Source organism: Humulus lupulus, chromosome 2, assembly GCF_963169125.1.
Source record: "Humulus lupulus chromosome 2, drHumLupu1.1, whole genome shotgun sequence".
NCBI lineage: Eukaryota > Viridiplantae > Streptophyta > Magnoliopsida > Rosales > Cannabaceae > Humulus > Humulus lupulus.
This window is the reverse complement of record NC_084794.1, coordinates 94,433,248-94,458,577: the sequence shown is the minus strand read 5'-3', so window position 1 is coordinate 94,458,577 and position 25,330 is coordinate 94,433,248. Positions and strand designations below refer to the sequence as shown.

At 36.0% G+C, this 25,330-nt stretch overlaps 3 protein-coding genes across 3 annotated transcripts; 2 read left to right on the top strand and 1 right to left on the bottom strand.

Annotated features, from left to right (window-relative positions):
* The first annotated feature begins 3,347 nt into the window (after nucleotides 1-3,347).
* On the top strand, nucleotides 3,348-6,952 carry LOC133816197 (uncharacterized). Its single transcript, XM_062248827.1, has one exon. The coding sequence runs from the start codon at nucleotides 3,395-3,397 to the stop codon at nucleotides 6,734-6,736; it is 3,342 nt and encodes a 1,113-aa protein (XP_062104811.1). The 5' UTR covers nucleotides 3,348-3,394; the 3' UTR covers nucleotides 6,737-6,952.
* Nucleotides 6,953-10,603: 3,651 nt separating this feature from the next.
* Nucleotides 10,604-15,055, top strand: LOC133814538 (uncharacterized). The gene is made up of 9 exons (XM_062247485.1): nucleotides 10,604-10,783; nucleotides 11,216-12,034; nucleotides 12,113-12,550; nucleotides 12,641-12,985; nucleotides 13,094-13,432; nucleotides 13,545-13,843; nucleotides 13,929-14,052; nucleotides 14,178-14,695; nucleotides 14,806-15,055. Exons 1-9 carry the CDS (start codon nucleotides 10,604-10,606, stop codon nucleotides 15,053-15,055), a joined length of 3,312 nt encoding a protein of 1,103 aa, XP_062103469.1.
* Nucleotides 15,056-17,584: 2,529 nt separating this feature from the next.
* LOC133814537 (uncharacterized) lies at nucleotides 17,585-23,928 on the bottom strand. Its single transcript, XM_062247484.1, has 12 exons — nucleotides 23,918-23,928; nucleotides 23,775-23,822; nucleotides 23,496-23,520; nucleotides 21,349-21,413; nucleotides 21,225-21,246; nucleotides 19,980-21,076; nucleotides 19,230-19,884; nucleotides 19,043-19,134; nucleotides 18,739-18,952; nucleotides 18,248-18,313; nucleotides 18,066-18,108; nucleotides 17,585-17,679 (listed from the first exon to the last, which is right to left on the bottom strand). Exons 1-12 carry the CDS (start codon nucleotides 23,926-23,928, stop codon nucleotides 17,585-17,587), a joined length of 2,433 nt encoding a protein of 810 aa, XP_062103468.1.
* Nucleotides 23,929-25,330: the final 1,402 nt, after the last annotated feature.

Below are 25,330 nucleotides of genomic sequence, written 5' to 3'. Positions count from 1 at the left end.
AAAGATTCTCCTAATAAAAGCAAGAATATTTGAAGATATTCTTGATTAATGAAGATTTGTCATTTTTAGATGATTCTGATCTGACAGACACAGATTTTGTGGGGACAGCTAATACCTGCGTCAGATCAAATTTCTTAAGATAGAAACAACAATTAATTCCCTCAAAGATTGTATTTATTATCTTGAGCAATACGAAAATCAAAAGACAATTAATTTGAGTAAGCACAAAATATTTTCTTTATAAAACAAAGATACAAATTCCCTTTATAAACATATTGTGATAATATCAAACTAAATAAGAAATTATTTGTAAACCTTACAAAGTAATTCAAGACATTAATTTTGAAAATCACAATAATAGGAATTTAAAATTATATTTTAAATAAAAATATATTTCTATAAAATTTGTCAATTTTAGGATTTACATAATCATTTTCTATAGTGAAAATAATGTATGTTATTTTTTATTGATAATTTTTTTTCAATCATTATTACTACTATCGTTTTTACATATATATATATATATATATATTGTCACTTTAAATTTGTGTAACCACTTTCGCTAATAAACTATTTTCATTCTATTTAATTATGATACTATCTACTTATTTCTCTATTATTTTTTATTTTTATTTTTATATTTTTTATTTATCATTGCATTCGTAAGATTACAAAAAATCACGCAAATGGTATAATAAATAATAATAATAACAATAAATAAATAAAATCAATCATACAATAAGTTATGTGAATTTTTTTTATACTTTAATTATTTAAAATTTCTAAAATAATTAAAAAAATATATAATTTTAATCATTACAAAGTGCTAAATACAATTATGTTTTTTATTTAAAAAAAATAAATTAGAATACAGCTAACTAACAAATTATTTTACAATAGCAACAAATTAATCATTTCATAGCAATACGACAACAAAAATAATAATTTTTTTAAATAGTGGCTATACGTGTATAAATCTTGGCAAGGCATCTCATTTTACAATTTTGTTTGTATGATAAAAACAGTAATTAAATACAAAAAAACTTCACATTCTGGTGGACCCCACTCCATTTCACATCTATGTGTGTTCTGTGAGAGTGAGAGACCGAGACTGTAGAGTTGTATTAATTGTTATATATATTAAAGATACGCAGATGAAGCAAAAAAGAGAATAAAAGAAGCAACGCATAAAAGAACAAAATATTGTTGGAGGAAAGACCCAACATCATCCATGCTTCTGTATATTAGTAGATGTTCAAAAACGAATAGTGGCCGACATCGGGGAAGAACTGAAGAGAGGATTCGAAATTGATTGATACAAGTCACTTTTCGGAATTTAGCAATAATAGGAAAAATCTGAAGGGGAGTTTTGTCACATTATACAACTTTTTCTAGATGGAAGAAATTCTGTTAGTGAAACCCTCATCATCACATGGACATGGGGATTGATTTTAAGAGATATGCATACCACTCTTGTCACGGACTACAGCTGCTACATGCTACATAAAACTCATTCTCCATTTCCATTTCCAATTCCAAACCCCTTATTTTTATTAGATGGATTCATTTTGTCGTAAGAGATCAATGAAAGGTAAATAAAATAGTAGCTACTAATACCCTATAAGGATTTATTTTTAGTACCCACAGTTGCCGCAAGCTGTGTTATTATCAACCCCGATGATTACTTTGAAGAATCGACTCTCTTACATATACGTGGATGTGAGAAAGAGAAAACAGTTCCTTTTGAAGATAGTCTTTCACGACAAGTTATAATAAACAAAACGTTTTAATCCCAAATATATACAAGACAATATATATATATATATATATATATATATAAAGGGGCATGCAAAATGACATTAATGTTGTGTGAAAGTAAGTAAATGTCTATGTTTTTAATTTTGTAGTAAAATAGCCTAATCATTTATTTGATATCACATATTACCAAATACATCATTTAACAAATTACTATTTTATTCTAAATATTTTAATATTATGGTATGTGTATATTAGTTTTGTTTAATTAGTTTTTATTTTAAAGTTATTTTGATTTTTTTTCATTTTTTATGGGTTGTTGAATGATATACCATACCACAAAATATATATACTGAGTTGAAAAATAATATACTATCAAAATTTACAAAATTATTACTCAAAAATGTATATACTATACTAACAAAGTTATATACTACCATTAAAATGTATATACCATGATACAAAATTATATACTACTACTATGTATAACAAAATAGAAATTAAATATCACAAAAAAAATTATATACCATACCACAAAAAACATATACACTAATTGGAAAATAATATACCAACAACCTATAAAAAACTTAAAAAATCAATATAACTTTAAAATAAAAACTAATACACATATACCACTATATTAAAGTCAAACAGTCTTAAATAAATAAATAAATTATAAAAAAGGGCAATTTAGATAATCAACAATGTAAAATGGTCATTTATCTACAATTTTAAAAATGAGAACATTAGTTTCTTGGTAGCTTTATTTTGGGCCATTTCATATAATTTCTCCTATATATATATATATATTTGATCAACTTCTTCTCGACTATTATAGTATATGAGATTACACGCAATGTATCAAATAATACACCACTACAATTTTTTACCACATCGATACGTACTACTATCATATGCATAATAATATCATCACCCGCCAACTCATTAATCATGCATCGTAAATTTTACTAATCGTACTTTGTCAATCAAAGTCCAAACATGGTTAAGAAACGTCATATGTTAGAGGATGTTCTATAAAATATATCAACTAAATAAGGATTATATGATACAAGAATAATATAATATTTTAGAATAAAAAAAAAGAACACATTATCATAATTGTTTCACCAAAAATGTACAGTAGTTTTAGCTGAGAAGGGTACACCGATATTTAAAACTCGCGTGCCTTTCTCTGCTATTTAGCTCCAACTACAGTGGCCTCTCCTCTTGCAAATTCTCAAATTAATCTTAATATAAAATTAACATTACATTAAGAACACACCGTCTATATAAATGTACGTCAGTATAAAATATAAAACGTACCATCATATAATTTCTACGACATGATGATTTGGAACCAACTATATTATATAACAAAAATATCACAGCTATAGCGGTACATAACAGCTTTTTAATAGTTAAAAATCAAACTACAACATTTCTTTTACGTAACATTTTATCAAGTAAAATAGTATCCGGTTCACATAGCCACTACATATGCAATCCATACCACACCTAAAGAAAAATATCTAAGTCTTCCTATTAAAGACCATCAGAGGTCTCAGCATTTCACAACCTGTCTCACCTCTTTCTCTGGAGAGGGTACATTGGATTATCACACTTTTGATAATAAGCAAAAATGGGGAAGTACGCTCTAGCTACCACCTTCCTACTCCTCCTCAACTTGGGTACATTGCTCACTTCTCTCGCTAAGCCCTACTGTCCACCACCAGAACACCCTCCCAAATTTCCACCCAAACACCCCCCAAAGGTAAAACCACCATCCCACCCTAAACCACCAAAACAACCACCACATGTCAAACCACACCCTCCTCATGTCAAACCCCACCCTCCGTACGTACCAAAACCCCCACCATATACTCCCAAACCACCCGTTATGCATCCTCCCAAGCCTCCCCACGCTAAACCACCACACAAACCTCCCCATGTCAAGCCACCAAACAAACCTCCTCACGCCAAACCACCACCCTACACCCCAAAACCACCGGCCGTAAAACCTCCACCATACACCCCTAAACCCCCACACAAACCTCCACATACCAAACCACCAAACAAACCTCCTCACGCCAAACCACCACCCTACATCCCAAAACCACCAGTCGTAAAACCTCCACCATACACCCCTAAACCCCCTGTAGAAAAACCTCCACCGCACACCCCTAAGCCCCCCGTAGCACAACCACCACCATTCATGCCAAATCCACCACCAGTTGTGACACCACCGCCGGCGCCTGTACTACCTAAGCCTCCTCCATCAACGCCAGTGCCAGTGATACCTAAGCCTTCTCCTTCAACGCCAACGCCTGTGGTTCCGAAGCCACCTCCATCGACGCCAATGCCAGTGATACCTAAGCCACCTCCATCGACGCCAACACCGATGATACCTAAGCCACCTCCGTCAACGCCAACGCCGATGATACCTATGCCTAGTCCTCCCACGCCAGCGCCGATGGTACCTATGCCTAGTCCTCCCACGCCACAGCCAATGGTACCTATGCCAAGTCCTCCCAAGCCAGCGTCGATGATACCTATGCCTAGTCCTCCCACGCTAGCACCGATGGTACCTATGCCTAGTCCTCCGACTCCAATACCAAGTCCTCCCATGCAAGTACCGATTGTACCTATGCCAAGTCCTCCCACGTTAGTGCCGATGGTACCTATGCCTAGTCCTCCCACGCCAGCGCCGATGGTACCTATGCCAAGTCCTCCCAAGCCAACACCAATGGTACCTATGCCTAGTCCTCCCATGCCACCACCGATGGTTCCTATGCCTAGTCCTTGCACGCCAGTGCCAATAGTACCTATGCCTAGTCCTCACATGCCATTGCCAAGTCCTCCCATGCCAGCACCGATGGTACCTATGCCTAGTCCTCCTATGCTATCGCCGATGGTACCTATACCAAGTCCTCCTACGCCAGTGCCGATGGTACCTATGCCAAGTCCTCCCACGCCAGCGCCGATGGTGCCTATGCCACGTCCTCCCACGCCAGCGCCGATGGTGCCTATGCCAAGTCCTCCCACGCCAGCGCCGATGGTGCCTATGCCAAGTCCTCCCATGCCAGCACCGATGGTATCTATGCCAAGTCCTCCCACGCTAACACCGATGGTACCTATGCCTAGTCCTCCTATGACAGCGCCGATGGTACCGATACCAAGTCCTCCCATGCCAGTGCCGATGGTACCTATGCCAAGTCCTCCCACGCCAGCACCAATAGTGCCTATGCCAAGTCCTCCCATGCCAGCGCCGATGGTACCTATGCCTAGTCCCCCTACGCCAGCACCGATGGTACCTATGCCTAGTCCTCCTACGCCAATGCCAAGTCCTCCCAATCCAGCGCCGATGGTACCTATGCCAAGTCCTCCCACGCCAGCGCCGATGGTACCTATGCCTAGTCCTCCCACACAATCGCCGATAGTACCTATACCTAGTCCCCCCACGCCAGCGCCGATGGTTCCTATGCCTAGTCCTCCCACGCCAGCACCGATGGTACCTATGCCTAGTCCTCCGATGGTACCTATGCATAGTCCTCTCACGCCAATGCCGAGTCCTCCCACGCTAGCGCCGATGGTACCTATGCCAAGTCCTCCCACGCCAGCGCCGATGGTACCTATGCCTCGTCCTCCCACACTAGCACCGATGGTACCTATGCCTAGTCCTCCCATGCCAGCACCGATGGTATCTATGCCAAGTCCCCCCACGCTAACACCGATGGTACCTATGCCTAGTCCTCCTATGACAGCGCCGATGGTACCGATACCAAGTCCTCCCATGCCAGTGCCGATGGTACCTATGCCAAGTCCTCCCACGCCAGCACCGATAGTGCCTATGCCAAGTCCTCCCATTCCAGCGCCGATGGTACCTATGCCTAGTCCCCCTACGCCAGCACCGATGGTACCTATGCCTAGTCCTCCTACGCCAATGCCAAGTCCTACCAATCCAGCGCCGATGGTACCTATGCCAAGTCCTCCCACGCCAGCGCCGATGGTACCTATGCCTAGTCCTCCCACACAATCGCCGATAGTACCTATACCTAGTCCCCCTACGCCAGCGACGATGGTTCCTATGCCTAGTCCTCCCACGCCAGCACCGATGGTACCAATGCCTAGTCCCCCCATGCCAGCACCGATGGTACCTATGCCTAGTCCTCCCAAGCCAATGCCAAGTCCTCCCACGCCAGGACTGAATGTACCTATGCCTAGTCCTCCCACGCCAATGCCAAGTCCTCCAATGCCAACACCGATTGCACCTATGCCTAGTCCCCCCATGCCAGCACCGATGGTACCTATGCCTAGTCCCCCTATGCCTAGTCCTCCTACGCCAATGCCAAGTCCTCCCAATCCAGCGCCGATGGTACCTATGCCAAGTCCTCCCACGCCAGCACCGATGGTACCTATGCCTAGTCCTCCCACACAATCGCCGATGGTACCTATACCTAGCCCCCCTACACCAGCGCCGATGGTACCTATGCCTAGTCCTCCCACACCAGCACCGATGGTACCAATGCCTAGTCCCCCCACGCCAGCTCTGATGGTACCTATGCCTAGTCCTCCCACGCCAACACCGATTGCACCTATGCCTAGTCCCCCCATGCCATCACCGATGGTACCTATGCCTAGTCCCCCTACGCCAGCGCCGATGGTACCTATGCCTTGTCCTCCAAAATCATTGTGCCCTCCATCGTCCCCGTCCCCGGCACAGGAAATGTGTCCTATCGACACATTAAAGCTCGGGGCTTGTGTGGATATTTTGGGTGGGTTGGTCCATATAGGTATTGGTGGAAGCGCCAAGGACAAGTGTTGTCCAGTTCTGCAAGGTCTGGTGGACCTGGATGCGGCGATATGCCTCTGCACCACTATTAAGGCTAAGCTTCTTAATATCAATGTTATTCTCCCCATTGCTCTTCAGGTCCTTGCTGACTGTGGGAAGACTCCTCCACCTGGATTTCAATGTCCCGCTTAGATTCATCATCGTCATATGCCACATATGATTAATCGATTTGAGAGAAAATTGGTTTGGTTATTTACTTTCTAGGTTTTGAACTTTTAGTCAAAGAAAAGTTATTCAAGAAATTAAAATAATTGTATAAATAATGTTCTCGTTATTTATACTTGTTTTTAACATTTTGATGTTTATTTTGTTCCTTGGAGATCGTGTCTCTACCAAATAAGTAATGAAATCAAGATATTATTTCTTACTTGGTAGATTTTCTATCGTTTATTTGTTTATGTTCTACTTTGTGATGATCTATTTGTGATGATCTAATCAATTGAAATAATCAATCGTGTTCAATGGAATTTTTGTCTACGTGAGTGAAATATATATAGATATATTTTCTTTTCTTAGATTGTATTTTTATATTTTGGCAGCTGAATTGTGATTCTTCTCATTACCCACACTATTTTGCTTATATTTTATTCGATTCACACTTGGTGTGAATTTTATATTTTAGATCAAATCCAATCCGAAAATAGCTCAAATTCAATCTGCAATAGTGCAAATTAGATCCATATTTTTAGTGCGGTTATTTTTAATATTAAATTATTTAATAATTTGTACTAAAATATGTACACTTTTTTCTTGAAATAAAATATATATTTTTAAAATTTTAAATATTCAATAACTATGTAATCAATCTCCAATTAGATATAAGATCAAGTCTTTAAGTCTTAAAGCTCCAACAATAATAAATATATATATATATATATAGTAAGTATAAAACTTTTCAATAACACCATTTTTTAAAATATAATATTTTTATTTTTTAAAATATTAATATTTATATTTTAAATATTTAAATTATTAATTATATATATTTATAATTTTTAAGAAAATATATAAATAAATGTGGATTCGATTTGATGGGTTACTTTTATAAGTGAAAATGCATTCAATCTATTTTAGATTTTCCAATTCAACGTGCACAAGTAGATATCCACATTTTTATAGATTGGATTGAATTGTACTGTGGACTGATTTGAATTGAGTATTTTGTGCACACCCTTAATTACAACATGAATAGGGTAATTTATATTTGGCCCTTTTATGCTCGATACTGCTGCTTGGCTGGTGAGTCATCTCTGTCGCAATATTTTGACCTCATTTGCTTGTCTCATTCGTTTCTCTCCCAAGGAATAAAGTTAAAGTATTTCATGCGTCATATACTTTATACTCAATAATTAAGCAAGCTATTATTAATATGTACAGCTATTTACGATACCGTCGATATGTGTAAATATATTATATATATATATAAGTAGCTCTATATTTACGTACTAAATATGCACCCTATACATATTCATGATCACATGTAGGAGATTATAATAATCGACACAAATTCGTAAATGGAAAGTGTCAAGCAGAAGTGCACAACTACAATTTTTGGAGCCAAAAAATAGTATTATGACGTCCATTATCCCAGACATAATAATTGGGTGCCTAATCACTAAACATATTGGGCACATCATTTAATGAATTGTTACTCTTGCACACCGTTTGCTTTTCCCTCTTATTTATTTTTTCTTTTCACAGTAATAGTTATGACACTATTCTTACACTACCAAAAACCTCACTTTTGCCGGCGCAAAAGTAAGGTTTTATGCCGGCAAAAGTCCGCGACGTACCCCGTCGCTAATTGCACTTTTGTCGACGCAAAACGTAATGCGTTGGCAATAGTATCTTTTGGCGACGAAAAAATCTACTGGGAAAAATAAGGATGCACTGGGAAATTTTTTTGTCACGTTGTTGTGGAAAACACTTTTGGCGGCGCAAAAATACACTGACAAAAGATGACTCTTTTAGTGGCGTGTTTTTGCGCCGGGAAAGGTGTATATATGCAGTGAGGGTTGAGACTTTTGCCGATGTAATTTTGCACCGGTAAAAGTATTTTTTAAATAAATTTTTTGATTATATTACTAATTTTATTTTCAATATATTAATATTAATTAATAAATTTCGATTTTAATATATTAATAATTATTTAATTTTTTAGTAATATTATTTAATTAGAAATAAAATTAAAATTAAAATTTTATAAATAAATAAAAAAAATTACAACTATTAATATTTAGGGAAATTACCATATATACCGTTTTTTTAAGTATTTTTTTATTTTTACGGTGAATTTTTTTCCCTTTCATTTTTATACTTTCCTTTTTTTATTTTTAGGTAAAAGTTTATTATTATATTTCATTTATACGGTTTTCTCATTAAAACCGTTTTCCCTTTTGCTTTTATTTTAGTTTTCTCATTCAACTTCTATTTTTTCCATTTTCTTCTCCGATTGTTCTTCTATTCCTTCGACGGTTCTTCCCAATCCCCAGCTGTTTTTCAGTTCCTCAAATTCCTACCACTGTTGCCAAGTTCCTAGCAAATCTCGTGAGGGCTCAATCTTCAGCTGGCTTCGTGAGTGTTTATTGTATTGTATTTTATAAACAATTTCTTTGTATACATGCATATGGTAATAATTTGGGTTATCTGTTTCATATGATTTGTGGTTTTGTTTTAATGAAAATCAATGTTATAGTTTATTTAGTTTATGGTCCACTACATATTTGATCAAATGTCTCAATGAACTTTACCTAACCATATATAGGCAATTTACAATGTTCAAAAGCTAAAGAATTATAACAGTAATGGTCTACACTAAAACGATTTCTGGGCTCCTCCCTCTTTGAGTTTCAAAGTTCACGTATTATACTCAAGTTTTGAATCTAGACTACAGTTTCAACATTTTTCGTTTATACCTGTTTTTTTGGGGAAATAGAGCCATGCAGTGGTGCAAGTATCAAGTGGCTGAACTATCTTCACCACAATTGATTTGTACTGCAATAAAGATGACTTTACATTTGTGCTTTTTATTCAATGTTAGACCTTACAGACATCAAGCTAGGCTTGATAGAAATGACCATGGCAAAAAATCTATTTGTTTTGTGATTTTAATTATGGGACTAAAGCTTTGTCATACTGTATTAGACTGTTTCTCTGTTCATGTTGTGCTAGTCACACAATTCCAGGAGACGGAGGAGTTATTTTTAGCTTACATCCTACTGAAGGATGGGAAATTTTTTATTATATATCTGATGGCCTCTTTCCTACTAGTGTATAGGTTGCTTTCATTTTAAATTTAATATGTTTTGATTTTTGTTTCTTTCAGGGCTTTGTTTCTGCTGTAAGTCACATGCGTTCATTTGTTCCAGTTGTTTATGGCTTAACAGTGGCCATTCCCAAAACATCTCCTCCACCTACAATGTTAAGACTCTTCAAGGGGCAACCATCTGTGGTATGCTACTGTTTTACTGAAGATTTCTTAAAAAAGTTGCATCAGTAGTCAACATATATTATGCTCCCAAGTAAATTGCATTGAACTTGGAGTTCATGTTATTAGGCATTTGAAAGAAATTTAGGACTATAGAATAGTAATGTTGACATAAAGTTCACGTATTTTCACTTTTCAGCTGCCATTTTCTGATTAAACAACATCGTTGTTATGATCCAGGTATAATCTTGGCGTAAGTGTCTAAGCTCTCTCCACTTCTGTTCTTATAAAGAGAGCATCTTATTACTGATCTATATTGTTGCTGATAATTTTAATCTTTTTAGAGTTTGTAACTCTGGCTATTGATCATGGGACAGTTATAACCGACTTAAATAACTTTTAACTAATTTTACTTTGACTATTCTATTTTGAGATGAAATTTGTTCCCCGCAACATGGTATATCGAGTTTATTTCATTATTCTTCTTTGTGTTATAAGTTGCATTCTTGCATAAGGTTGTTATTAGTTTTATGATTTGTTTTTGGCAGAAGTACATACTGGGCTTATAAATCATGGTCCATACCAGATTTTCGTCTTCCTCTGGTTCTCCTGCTTATTCAAAAAACAGCCCTCAAAATATAAAAAAAGATAATAAGAAGAGACCATTGAGTGGTCAGGTTGAAGGTAAAAAGACTACTAAACAAAAAAAGCCAAAATTGGCAAATGCTGATCATATAATTCCACCGCTACAGGTATATTTTCAATTTCATTATTCATTCATTTTATATTATATTTTTATTCAGTTCTGTTTAAATATTTTGTTATTTAGGTTGCAACAGAATGATATTGGTACATTAGGTTGCGGCTGGTTGCATCAGATTATGTTTAAAGTTGCATTAGGTTACAACAGGTTGATATTGGTTGCGCTTGGTTGCGGCTGCATGTGGTTGAATCTAGTAGATTGTGGCATCATGAGATTGCATCTAGTTTATTATATCTAGTTGATTGTGGTAACATGTGATTATTATGTGTTTAAGGTTGCATCATGTTGTGTTTAAGGTTGCATGTTATTGTTTTTGCTTAAATATGATTACATGCTTTTCTTAGTGGTAGCATGATTTATTGCGGCTCATTATTCTATAGTTTTACTTTATTTTCATTATTTTCTTGTGCTTATTTTGCAGGGTATGCAATACATTGTTCCTCCTGAAAATCATAATCGAGCAAAATGTCATGCCATAATCAAGCACAACCAGATTACTGCTCTTCATCAATTGTTATCTCCAAAACAAATTTCTGATTTCGCTGATTCTTGTTTTGGGCATTTTCTATCCTTGCCATCCTTTGTCATGCAGTATCAGCTAATTCATAATTTACTGCTTAGGGAGTTGAAACAACCCAACCCTCATGAGATTTGGATTGGTGTAGCTGGTATGAAACTTCGGTTTGGGATAGAGGAGTTTGCACTAGTCACGGGCATTCGTTGTGTTGGATCACATGACAAGCAAGAATATGCTAGGCCAAGCAATAGTTTCCTTAACACCTATTATAAAGGTATGAAAAAGGTAACTAAGGAAAATGTGCGTGAGATGTTATTTAATAAAGCGTGGAAGAATGATGCGGATGCAGTGAAGCTGGCCAACATCTACTTGCTGCACATCTTTTTGCTTAGCTCCTCTTCCTTGGATACTGTCATTCCCCAAGCTGACTTTGATATTTTAGATAGTGGGGAATTTGGTCAGTTTCCTTGGGGTAAGGAAGTTTTTAAGGTTACCATTGAGTCATTGAAGAACAATTTTGGAAAGAAAAATAAAGATAATTTTTACAGGCTATATGGATTTCCATATGCCTTTCAAGTATGGTTTTACGAGTGTTGCCCATACTTGAATGGCAACTTTTGTCATCTCAATGCTGGATCTATCCCACGCATCATCAATTGGACAAATAGCGAAAATATTAAGTTTGATAAAGTATCTTATACTTTATCAATGAGTTGTGCTGAGGTATAATTTATTTATTTGTTTCTTACATATTTTTTTGTTTGATATTATATATATTGACAACTTTTTGTTCTTTTATAGCTCCAACTTCGAAATATCACTCCAACTGCCAAGGAAAGGAAAAAACTTCACTTGGAAGAATTATTTCCAAAAGGCAAGCAGTTGGAAGTTGATGGCAACCTTGCTGCTAATGCTGGTGCTAGAGTTGCAGCATCTGGTTCTGGAGTTGCACCTCATTCTGTTAGAGTTGCAGCAAATGTTTGTCCAATTGCTAATGTTAGTGATGATGATTTTGTGAACCCTCCTCCTCGATCATTCGCAGGTGCTTCCTCATCTTCTATGCCTCAGTTCTCTCTACGTGAAATGCAAGCCCAGTTGTCAAGATTAGAAACAAGTCACAAGGTTCTTGTTTCTGATGTTGCTTCTATAAAGACAATTGTTAATGGATTAAGATCTCATTTTGACTCATCCATTTTAAAGCTGCATGACCTTATTCTTTCCCATATTTTGGGAAAACAGGTACTTGTCTATATTTTTTTGTAATCTTTTTCTACATTATATTATTGTATGTTGCTTATATTTTTTATTGTTTATCTGGTTATTGTTTAGGGTGAAAGTTCCAATGATGATATTGAAAGAAGAAGTAAGGCGATGCATGATGAATCTAATGTTGGTGATAAGGAGGAAGAGGTTGCCACTGATTGTGTCATTGAGGAAAAGTCTGATGATGAAGAGGATGAGGATGAGGGTGAGGATGAGGATGAGGATGAGGATGAGGGTGAGTCTGATGAAGAAAATGATGGTTTTGATCATGATGATGATGATGAAGATGCAGATGATGATCCTGTTGGAGAAGACAAAAATAGTAAAGATAGAGAAAAAGAAGATCATACTTATATTGCATGCCCTAGTGGAGTTAAAGATGTTAGTAGTGGGCACAATGAAGATGATAATGTAAGTGTTATTTTTTTATTTTTTAAAAATGAAAAATATATATTACTTGTTTTTTTTCATGTATTATGTTTATGATCTCATTTCTAAGATGTTTTTTTCTCTTTGTAGGTTGTTGATTTTTCTGATGATGTTGACAGTTCACATCAGGTTGCACCTAAGATTTTGGGGGTTGCAGATTTTGTAACTGAGGTTGAAAATGTCACCACAGCTGTTGGAGAGATTGATAAAGACGTTGCATCTCATTTTTCAAATGTTGCAGAATTAGAAACTGAGGTTGCACCTAATCTTCCTGAAGTTGCACCTGATCTTCCAGAGGTTGCAGAGGATGTCAACGAGGTTGCAGGAACTATTTCATCCCAGTGTTCTTTTGATAGTTTGTCTGACACGGCATTGGAGGAGGCTATGCAAAATGCTATTAATGCTGTAAAAGCAATCAAGACTCCGAAGGTAGTATTTCTTTTATTCAAAATATATATTTTGTTTTTTTCTTCAAATGTTTTATTTTATTTTGTTTTTGTTACTGTGTTCTTATTTTTTTATATTTATTTTTTATTCATAGGAATCTACTCCTCATTGCACTGCTATTGTTCCATATGTTGGTAGTGGTGGTAGTAACTTGGGATATGTTACTCCTATTTTGCCAAGAAGAACAATCAAGCTGCCTTTCTACTTGCAATCTCCATTTGTGCAGAATTTTGATTCTACTTCTGCTCAAAGTAGTGAGGCAAAATCTGGTGGAGATATTAAGATTATCAAAGGGTTTTGCCCATTGGATGACAAAATTGGAGAATTGCCAGACTATGAGTTATCCCAAGATTTCAACAAATGGCTTGATTATGGAATGATAGCCAAGAACAAGTAAGAGTCTTCAAGTTATTCATTTTGTTTTAAATTTTACATGTTTTCAATAGTGTTTTTTTTTTTTTGTATTGTGCTTTTTCAGGGTGAAAATGTATTCAAAGGAAGACAACCTCATTATCCCTGGTCTACAACTCGGTGTAGATGTGATTTGCCAAAAGACATGGTTCCATACCCTTCAATATAGTGGCAAAAATCTCTTTAAAACAGTAAGTGTTAATGTGTACTGCTATTATTTTTGGTTGACTTTTTTTTATGGTTATTTTTTATTCATTAGCTTTGTTTTGTTGTTCTAATTGCTATAATATTGATTTGTCTTGATTTTATTGTGCAGCATGTTGATGTGTTTTTTTATTATTTGAGGAAGAAGGCAAAGTACTGTGTCAATTGTACTATCAAGTTTATCACAACTGATTCTCATTTCCAGACCAGAATCAATTCTATCTATGAGACATTTCTAAGTTGGAAACGTGATTTTGGGGCGTTGAATTGTAATCAATATGTTGCAGAAGTTATCATGGGCTATGCCTTGCCTTGCAACATTTCTTGGTCTATGGTTGATCATGTCTTATTTCCTATCTTGGTTATGAAGGAAAAACATTGGTTGTTGTGTAGATTATCACTTAAAGATAGGTCAATGTATGTATATAATACATTGACATGTGATAACAAGGACCACATTGCTTTAAAAGCAGTAGAGTCGTTTCGTATTTTGCTTCCTCATTATTTGTATATCACTGGATTTTATGACCGAACAGACATAGATTTCTCATCTGAGGCTTATGCTGGGAAGTCAACGAGTTCTGCTTTTGATGTAGTGCTGGATGATGATTTGCCATGTGGGTTGTCCTGGTGAGTTTTATGTTTTCTATGTTTTTTTCTTCATTTTGGTCATGGCTCTTTTTTCCTATTTTGTTTTCATATTCTAATTTATTTGGTTTATCCTATGTGTCTTTATGCAGTGATAGTGGCATTCACATGTTCTCATTTGCGGAGTACTTTGTTCAAGATAAGGATATTCCAACATCTACTTTTGATGTTGAAGCTCATAGATCTAGGCTTGCCTTTTTGTTTTATTCATATGCAAAGGCAAAGGAAATTTATGGATATGAGAGTGAGTCTGAGTATTCAGGTCGGTATGTTGCACCTCGCAAGGCTCAAGCAAAGAAGAAAAAGGAAACAAGAAAGGATAAAGCCAAATATGTTTCTTAGTTTTGTTTATGATGTAGACATTTATTAGTTTTTTTTAGGTTTTTTTTAGAAGGATCGTGTTTATAATATCTAAAGTAACTTTAGATTTCTTATTTGTCAATTGATCAGATATCTTAAGCAAGTTAGAGATTCAAATGTTATTCCTTTCTGTGTATCTGTACTTTTGAATCACTTTACTCTCTCATTGCAACTCATTGCAACCCACTGCAACCCACTGCAACTCCTAATGTGAGTTATCCATATGAATTACGAATGCAACCACATGCAACCTAAACCAACATAAGGCTATTCTAAGTGCAACCCACTGCAACTCCTAATGTGAGTTATCCATATGAATTACGAATGCAACCACATGCAACCTAAACCAACATAAGGCTATTCCAAGTGCAACCCAATGCAACTCCTAATGTGAGTTATCCTTATGAATTACGAATGCAACCACATGCAACCGAGAGCAACCCATGGCTAGACCAAGTGCAACCAATTGCAACCCACTGCAACTTACTGCAACTCCTTCTGTGAGTTATCCATATGAATTACGAATGCAACCACATGCAACCTAAACCAACATAAGGCTATTCCAAGTGCAACCCAATGCAACTCCTAATGTGAGTTATCCTTATGAATTACGAATGCAACCACATGCAACCGAGAGCAACCCATGGCTAGACCAAGTGCAACCAATTGCAACCCACTGCAACTTACTGCAACTCCTTCTGTGAGTTATCCATATGAATTACGAATGCAACCACATGCAACCTAAACCAACATAAGGCTATTCCAAGTGCAACCCAATGCAACTCCTAATGTGAGTTATCCTTATGAATTACGAATGCAACCACATGCAACCGAGAGCAACACATGGCTAGACCAAGTGCAACCAACTGTAACCATTCCCCTTTGTATATTGTGGGTGTTCCTTAAAATGGGAAAACGAACAGAAGAAGATATCGTCATTACCATTTTTTTGTTTGGTGGTGTGGGGGTTTCTTTTCTACTGATAGATTCTCTGACGTTTTTTTTGTCTCCTCTGTTTATTTATTTGATTTAAGGGAAATTTATTCCCAAAGGAACGATAATTCTTATTTGTGCATGTTTTTATTTTAATTCTATATTATTATTATTATTAAATCTTATTTTCAAAGTATGATTTGTCAATAAATGCACTTCTCTTGTGATTTTTGGATCTGTTTGAAAGTTTATCATCCTTACTGTGTTGGAAAAGATGATTCTTGTTTAGAGAATGGAGAACACTGGTTTTGTGGTAAGTGATGCTATTATCATATTTTATGCTTCTCGCTCTATTAAGATTATTGCAGTGTTGTTCAAGTTCTACGCATCATTCTTGCATGTAGTAGATGTGTCAATTTATATGTATGTGTTGGGTCTAGTAATTAGTAAATTTACCTGATTGCCTAATTTTACATGATTTGATTACATTCAAGTAAATTTTAGATGAACTTCGTAATTTCTTCCAAAGTAATGAATTAGTTTCCTCCATTAGTTAATATCTATAATATGTTTTTTACTTTTTGTTTTTCAGGTCGGCATTCCTGCTTAATGTGCCATAAAACCTCAAAGTTCCAGTGCTTTTGCTGTCCAAATGCTTTTTGTGCAAAGTGCATTAGCTCTGCTGAGTTTGTACTTGTTAGGGATGATAATGGATTCTATAAGGAGTGTCTTAATCTTATTTTACTTGCAGAGCAAGATGAGGTTTATGACTCTGATGGGGTATGAAAATTATTATGCTACAGTTTTGTAATAAATATATGGTCACTCTTTTTTCCCTGTAATGTTCCCATTGCTGTACTTTTTTCAGCTATCATTTAATAAATATTTGAATAATATATAGGGTCTTACCTTTAGAAGTGATTGCAAGAATCTTTTGGTCACTAAAGTTTCTGACATTTGTCTCAACTTGTTTATAACTTATAAACTTGAACTTATGATTTATTTAGTTTTTCTTTTCGTCAGATATGGTTTATTTAGTTAGTTTGCTCCTGCAACAGTTTCCCTTTATCTGTGTGTGTTTTTTTTTCATAGGCTAGAGCAGCATAGCCATTGGTAAAGATACAACCAAACAAATGTCCCAGTATGAAGTGGATGTGATCGTCAAGGAGTACATTCAAGAAAAGAGTCTTTTCCATCCAGAAGATAAACTCAAGGTTCTTTGTGATGGAAGGCTCCATTCTGTTTTCCGAAAGAAGTCATTGATAAAGAAGAAAATATATTTCCTTTTGGATGCCCATTTTGCTAAGAACTTGGACAAATCAGAGTCAAGTGAGTATATAGATGGAGATGAAGAAAATTTGCAAGACAAATATCAAAATGTTGTTATGTCATGTTAAAAGCAGAGAGCTGTTAGCCCTGATAGGAATTATAATGAAGAGGAAGCTGTTAGGCGAAGCTGCTTTGCATCTATAGTTTCTGATAATATCAAACTGATCTATCTAAGGAGGAGTTTAGTGGAGGAGTTATCAAAGCAGCCTGAAAATTTTGAAGAAAAATTAGTTGGAAGTTTTGTTAGAGTCAAAACCAATCACAGAGATTATCAACAGAAGAATTCTCACCAACTTTTGCCTGTAACAGGTAATTTCTACAAGAAATATTATGCACTTGAAGCACTGCATTAATAATTGTTATATTAGACTGATCTATTGGACATTAGGGTCCATTATATTTAATTGTTGCAGTTGGTTGACCAAGTGCAACCAACTGCAACCCACTGCAACTTATTGCAACTCCTAATATGAGTTATCCATATGAATTACGAATGCAACAACATGCAACCTAAACCAACATAAGGCTAGTCCAAGTGCAACCAAATGCAACTCCTAATGTGAGTTATCCTTATGAATTACTAATGCAACCACATGCAACCGAGAGCAACACATGGCTAGACCAAGTGCAACCAACTGCAACTTACTGCAACTCCTAATATGAGTTATCCATATGAATTACGAATGCAACCACATGCAACCTAAACCAACACATAGAAAGCTTGAGTTACCTCTATGCAACTGAATGCAACTAAATGCAATTCTTAATGCAACCTAAAGTAACCCATATGCAATTACAAATGGAATCTTACAAACAAGCCCAATGCAACCATCTGCAACCTTATATACATGCTCATTGAAACTAATGCAAGCGTAACATACCCCAATGCAACCCACTACAACCTATTGCAACCTCAATTACAAAGTCATTGTAACTCCCTTCAACATCAAACACATACCCAATATAACAAAATGCAACCTAATGCAACTCAATGCAACTCAATGCAACCATCAACAAACTCAGATGTAAAGTAATCTTTAAATTTCTTATTTGCAAATTGATCAAATATCTTAAGCAACTCAGTAAAACATAAAGAAAATGATCCAATAAAATTGTCTAGATCTACGAAATCAACAATGCATATTGATTTGTATCATCTTAGTTTTGTACCAAAACAATTTCTTTGTTTTTTTTTAAAAAAATAAAGCAATAATGAATGAATATGTATCAGTCTTCAATATTTTATTCTAGGGTGCAGTTAGTATCTAATTCCTTATTGGACGGTTTCTGCAAGTCTTTCTATTATGTCCATATTGACCACAACTTCCGCATTTGTTTTGCTTTTTTTGTTTTTTGTTTTTCTCCCATGCAGCTTTGCATCTTCTTTTCTTCGGTCTGCCTACCCTTATTCTTCCTTCTGGAGGGTGTACTTTCACAGCTTTGATATGTTCAGGTATTTCCCAAGTGTCTTCATTGCCAATTGGGTATACAATTTCTTGATAGGTTGCAACCATGGCTTCCTTGCTATAATATGGAGAACAGTATTGATATGGGTCTTGAATCATTTCTTTAAGAATAGCAATTGCATGGGCACAAGGAAGTTGATCCATCTGAAACCTGTTGAATCAATTATGTATTTCATTAAATGAATTTCATTATGCAACCATATTAAATCCTTAAGTAAATAATTGAGTTATGCATCTAAACCTGTTGCATGTGCAAGTTCTTGAGTTGAGATCAACTATTGATTTCTTGACATCATCACGAACTTCGTACAAAACATGATTTGTTGGGTGCACCTATTTTTTTCCCAATATAACTTTGTTATTGTTGTATGTGTAGTCAAATAAGAACTATATAAATAAAAAAATGAATCTAAAATTTAAAATAATACCGTCAACTTCAATGAGTAGATGTAGTTGTCATTCAAGATCCCTTCATGCTTCTCGGTCAACTTGGTGGAGGTTGCATTTGCTATCTTCCTGTTAGTCCAACTCCATTGTTGAACCAAACCTCGTAAACACTCTAGCATTGTACAAATTGGTAGCTCTCTTACTGCTACGATTGCAGAATTCAAGGATTCTGCAATGTTCGATGTCATGTTTGAGTATCTATTGTGTGGTGAGTGAACTCTTGCCCATCTGTTGTAGCCAATATTTTGTAGGTAAGGTTGTAGCCTGTTGTCAATCATATCAAGTTCTCTCATGTGGTACTCAAACTTTTTGACAGTGTATGCATTTGCAGCTGCGAAAAATGTATCCTTGAACTTTTTTGAGTTCCCCTTGAACTTGCTTTTCATGTTTTTTAGCAGATGGAAGGTGCAAGCCCCATGTGGTACTTCTGGGTACACTGTGTTGGTTGCTTTTATGATGCTTTCATGTCGATCAGATACAATGCTCATGCATTCTCTTACACCATAAGCTTTTTTGAAATTCTCAAAAAACCACTCCCAAGAATCATCATTCTCTGAATCAACTACACAAAATGCTAGGGGGAAGATTCTACCTTCTGCATCTTGAGTGGCTGCAACCAGTAATGTCCTCCATATGCTGATTTTAAAAAAGTCCCATCAACTATTACAACAGGTACGCAATAGTTCCAGCCTTTAATTGAAGCATTCAATGCTACAAAAGCATATAAAAACTTGCCATCTTCATCTGCTTTTAGTTCAATATATGATCCTATATTTGTGTGATGCAACATATACAAATAACTAGGCAATTCTGCATAAGATTCAGCTGCTTTACCTCTCACTTTTTCAATAGCTTTTTCTCTAGACCTCCAAGCTTTGCTGTATTTGACTTGCACTTCATGATCATGTTTCAAGTCCCTAACAATATCTGCAGCTGTGTACTTTGTTTTGATGTCTGTGAACTTGTGCTTGATCATATCTGCAATGATTGTCGAGGTTGCCTGACGTTGGTTTTTTAATCTTATTTCCAATGCACATGTGTGAATGTGGCTGAACCTTCTAATTATGAATTGATTTGTGTTTCCATTCCTTGAAGCTCGTAACATCCACTTGCAATTTTTGTCAAGGAAAGCAACAACATACTCCTTTTTGCAAGACTTTTGCACACAATATTGGAAATGATTGCTGATTGCATAGTGGCTCAATACTGTCTTCAAAGTATCTTTGTCTTTGTAGATTTGAGACAAAGAAATCTCTTGGTGGTGCTTGTTGTTGATTACCAAATCTTCATCAATGTCAATCACTTCTTCTTCATCATTTCTTTTGTCTAGCATTTCTATAATTTGGTTGGAGACCGAGTTTGCATAATCAATAAAGCCTACAACTTCTTTGGCACCGCAATCAAGAACTAGTTCATCATCTGAATTTGATGCCTCTCCTTCTGCTTGTGTAACTTCATCATACAGTTGATTATGTGTTGTTGTACTCCTATTTGAGAAGAATGATTGCCTAATTGAATTGATCTCAGTTGTGAGGCACAATGGATATTTTGTTAAATCTGTTTCCTTTTTCTTAAAGTCCATGTAGAACATCAATTGCGAATCATCAACAATTTTGAAAGTAGGGTATCCTTCTCTAACTTGATACTCGATTTTTAAAACTGTTGATTCTGGTTGCAACTTCAACTGTTCACATATTATTCCAACCAAGTTGTTGTAGGTGCAACTATTTGGAATGAGTAAACCACAAACTTCAAAGTTGATGTAGTTTCTTCTGTTTTCATCCCATTGCCCACTGTGTTGGATTACAATTGCAATGCTATCCATTTCCTGCAACCAAATTAACCTAATAAACGACAAATGAAGTGCATATTCTTTTTTATTATTATGGTAAAGAACCCAAAAGAATATCCTAAGAATCCTAAAGCATTTTCAAAGGAATTCACTGCAATCTCAGCTTCAAGCCCATGCAACCTACTATAGCTCTATCTAACCATGGACTGCAATTTCAAATGTAACACAACAAACCACTTCAACTACATTAACCTCATTATTAGCAAATTATATAACAAATATATGAAACCAAATGCAAAATATATCACCTTAAGTCTACTGCAACCCCATAAAGACTAAATGCAAGGTCGACTCCAATGCAAGCCCAATTCAACTTAAAATGCAAAACCCAATACAACTTAAAGCAACACAACAACTAATGCAACCAAATGCAACATATAGCAACCTAAAATGCAACCTCATGCGACCGAAAGCAACACATGACTAGTCCAAGTGCAACCCACTGCAACTCCTAATGTGAGTTATCCAACTGAATTACGAATGCAACCATGTGCAACCGAAAGCAACACATGGCTAGTCCAAGTGCAACTTATTGCAACTCCTAATGTGAGTTATCCAAATGAAATATGAATGCAACCTCATGCAATCTAAAGCAACACATGGATAGTTCAAGTGCAACCCATTGCAACTCCTAATGCCAATAATCCAAATGAAATACGAATGCAACCACATGCAACCGAGAGCAACACATGGCTAGACCAAGTGCAACCCACTGCAACTCCTAATGTCAGTTATCCAAATGAATTACGAATGCAACCATGTGCAACTGAAAGCAACACATGGCTAGTCCAAGTGCAACCCACTGCAACTCCTAATGCGAGTTATCCAACTAAATTACGAATGAAACCACATGCAACCGAAAGCAACACATGGCTAGTCCAAGCGCAACCCACTGCAAATCCTAATGCGAGTTATCTAAATGAATTATGAATGCAACCTCATGCAACCTAAAGCAACACATGGCTAGTCCAAGTGCAACCCACTGCAACTCCTAATGTCAGTTATCCAAATGAATTACGAATGAAACCACATGCAACCGAAAGCAACACATGGCTAGACCAAGTGCAACTTATTGCAACTCCTAATTGTCAGTTATCCAAATGAAATATGAATGCAACCTAAAGAAACACATGGATAGTTCAAGTGCAACCCATTGCAACTCCTAATGCCAATAATCCAAATGAAATACGAATGCAACCACATGCAACCGAGAGCAACACATGGCTAGACCAAGTGCAACCCACTGCAACTCCTAATGTCAGTTATCCAAATGAATTACGATTGCAACCATGTGCAACCGAAAGCAACACATGGCTAGTCCAATTGCAACCCACTGCAACTCCTAATGCGAGTTATCCAACTAAATTACGAATGAAACCACATGCAACCGAAAGCAACACATGGCTAGTCCAAGCGCAACCCACTGCAAATCCTAATGCGAGTTATCTAAATGAATTATGAATGCAACCTCATGCAACCTAAAGCAACACATGGCTAGTCCAAATGCAACCCACTGCAACTCCTAATGTCAGTTATCCAAATGAATTACGAATGCAACCACATGCAACCGAAAGCAACACATGGCTAGACCAAGTGCAACCCACTGCAACTCCTAATTGTCAGTTATCCAAATGAATTACGAATGCAACCACATGCAACCGAAAGCAACACATGGCTAGTCCAAGTGCAACCCACTGCAACTCCTAATGTTAGTTATCCAAATGAATTACGAATGCAACCACATGCAACTGAGAGCAACACATGGCTAGACCAAGTGCAACCCACTGCAACTCCTAATGTCAGTTATCCAAATGAATTACGAATGCAACCATGTGCAACCGAAAGCAACACATGGCTAGTCCAAGTGCAATGGGTTGCATTCAATACGTAGGGAATTAAGTGCAATCTAAAATGCAACACAACAACTAATGCAACCAAATGCAACTTATAACAACCAAATGCAAATTATAAAACAACCATATTATTTACAAATTATAAAACAGCTCCATGCAACAAAATGCAACATATAGCAACTTAAAAAACGAATTATTCAAAATTAATTATGTTAAGCAACATACCTTTGCTTACTGAGACTTAATGCCACCTAGATTTGATGGATCTTTTGTATTTTTAATTGGAATTTACAAGATTGAACAAGTGTGATTATCTTGTTGATTTGGATATGATGGGAGCAATTTCTAATTGCAAATAGAGCTCACATTGTGTTGTTGCTCGAATGAAGATGGAACTGTATAATTGAAATAGAAACTCTAAGAATATATAAATAATAAATAGAGTTCTTTGCAACTTAATTCAACTTTCAATATTCTTATATGCAACTTACCTTTTGCTGAAACTATATTTTAGTTGATTAAAATTCACCACTATATTCTACACAACCATTAGCAACTAAATGCAACCTGAAATGTAAAAAAAAAAGACATATCAGTAAGAACAGAGCATCATAACTTCCAATTAATCAAAACAAAGAAGAAAACATTGCTTTCTAACATAGTGCAACCCAAAAATGCAACAACTAAGTAAAACCCACAAACTTTCAAAAGAAATTACATCTGAATTCAAGTGAGATTCTGACATTAATAAAGAACAATTAATTTTGGTTGCTCAAATTTTATTGAATAACAATATAGTACCTATAAATGGATTGTAGCACCTCCTAAATTTTGATATTAGATTATTTTTGCGACTTTCTCTGTAGAATCTGAAATGCAAAATTGAACCATTAAAGAGATTATAAAAAGTTAATAAAAATTAAAAAAGAAAAGAAAAACTAAAACAAAATTACTAAAAGATTACAGAATACCCATTGTTTCTCATATTGATTGATTTGTGCAATTTTAGTTCTCTTCAGCTGCTGTGGCTGGAATACCCACGGTTGCTATGGAGGAGAATACCCATGGTTGCTGTGGAGGAGAGCTTTGGTCTCGGCTGGAGTAGAGGAGCAGAATCGCGTTTGGTATTATCTCAGATTTTGTTGATTTTTTTTTTAAATTCCAATTTGAATTTGGTTGCTATGGTGATTTAGATTTGACGGAGCAATTTGTTGTTGAAGATCGAAGCTCAAGTTGCCGCAAATCTCAGTTGTCATCTTTGAGAAAAAGAAGTCGTATTTTTGAATTAAAATTTTTAGATTATGAATATATGCAGTAATTATTAAAACACCGTAAAAATGAATGAAACTTTTTATATTTCTGTATTTATAAAAAAATCCCTAATATTTATTGTCTCCAACAAACATGAAAATATAAAAGTAGTTTAATAAAATAAATGTCTAATAAATTAAACTTTAAATAAAAAAAAAGTTCTACAAATGAGTACTGCCCGCCTCATCATCCCCGCCCCCATCAGCATCATCGTCCTCGTCCGGATCCTGTTCTGGTAAGTCGACAGTAAAACCAGGAGCCAATTCACCAACCTGCTTCAACAAAGCACTGAGTAGGACATCTTGACGCCGTTGACGACTCTCAAGTTTAGTCGTATGCTTCTTTAGGTTATGATTTTCTAGCATAATGTCCTGATTTTGCTGCAAAATGGTGTTCACTTCAGGTGTCAATTGCCCGGACATTTGAGAAGTGGACGAAGATGCTGCCCTCTTTGCGCCAATTGCCTTCAACCTAGGCAACCCCCCAAACCCTTTCTTATAACGCGAGCGGGGTCCAAGGACATTCGTGACAATATCCATATTAGGCGGGAACTGACCGCTGACATTATCGCCGACACAAGAAGCAGCAGATGATACAGGGGTCGTACTCTTCGATGCTCAATGCTCGGCCATCTCAGTCTGCACAATAAAAAGCACGTATCTCGAATTCCAATATAACATTATTTGAAAACCTAACTTATAAATTTTTAATATAACAACATATAAAATATAACTTTATTATCTATCTGCCAACATCCTATCATTAATGACTGCAGACCAGTGATTGAAAAAGAATGTAATTAATTTTGTTCCTGTATCAGGGAGCAAGTGGGCTAACGTAAATTTGGTCATGAAAATCCATATCTAAATCAAAATCATGAATATGTTGTTGATATATACAGTAAGTGCAGTTAATTCCACTAATGGGGAATTTACGTCTCTAAACATATACATCAACTATATTTGCATGTTTTTTATTTAGATATGGATTTTCATGACCAAATTTACTTTAGCCCACAAGCTCCCTGATACGGGGACAACATTAGTTATATTCTTTTTTTATCTTA

Coding starts and splice junctions, on each gene's coding strand:
- LOC133814537 (XM_062247484.1), bottom strand. Junction 18,314..18,738: donor CTCCAGAAGGAAGAATAAGG/GTAGGCAGACCG, acceptor GAGTTGCATTAG/GTTGCATTTTGTTATATTGG. Junction 18,109..18,247: donor ACAATGACTTTGTAATTGAG/GTTGCAATAGGT, acceptor GGGTTACTTTAG/GTTGCATTAAGAATTGCATT.
- LOC133816197 (XM_062248827.1), top strand. CDS start 3,395: ATGGGGAAGTACGCTCTAGCTACCACCTTCCTACTCCTCCTCAACTTG.
- LOC133814538 (XM_062247485.1), top strand. CDS start 10,604: ATGGTCCATACCAGATTTTCGTCTTCCTCTGGTTCTCCTGCTTATTCA. Junction 12,035..12,112: donor TATCAATGAGTTGTGCTGAG/GTATAATTTATT, acceptor GTTCTTTTATAG/CTCCAACTTCGAAATATCAC. Junction 13,433..13,544: donor AAGCAATCAAGACTCCGAAG/GTAGTATTTCTT, acceptor TTTTATTCATAG/GAATCTACTCCTCATTGCAC.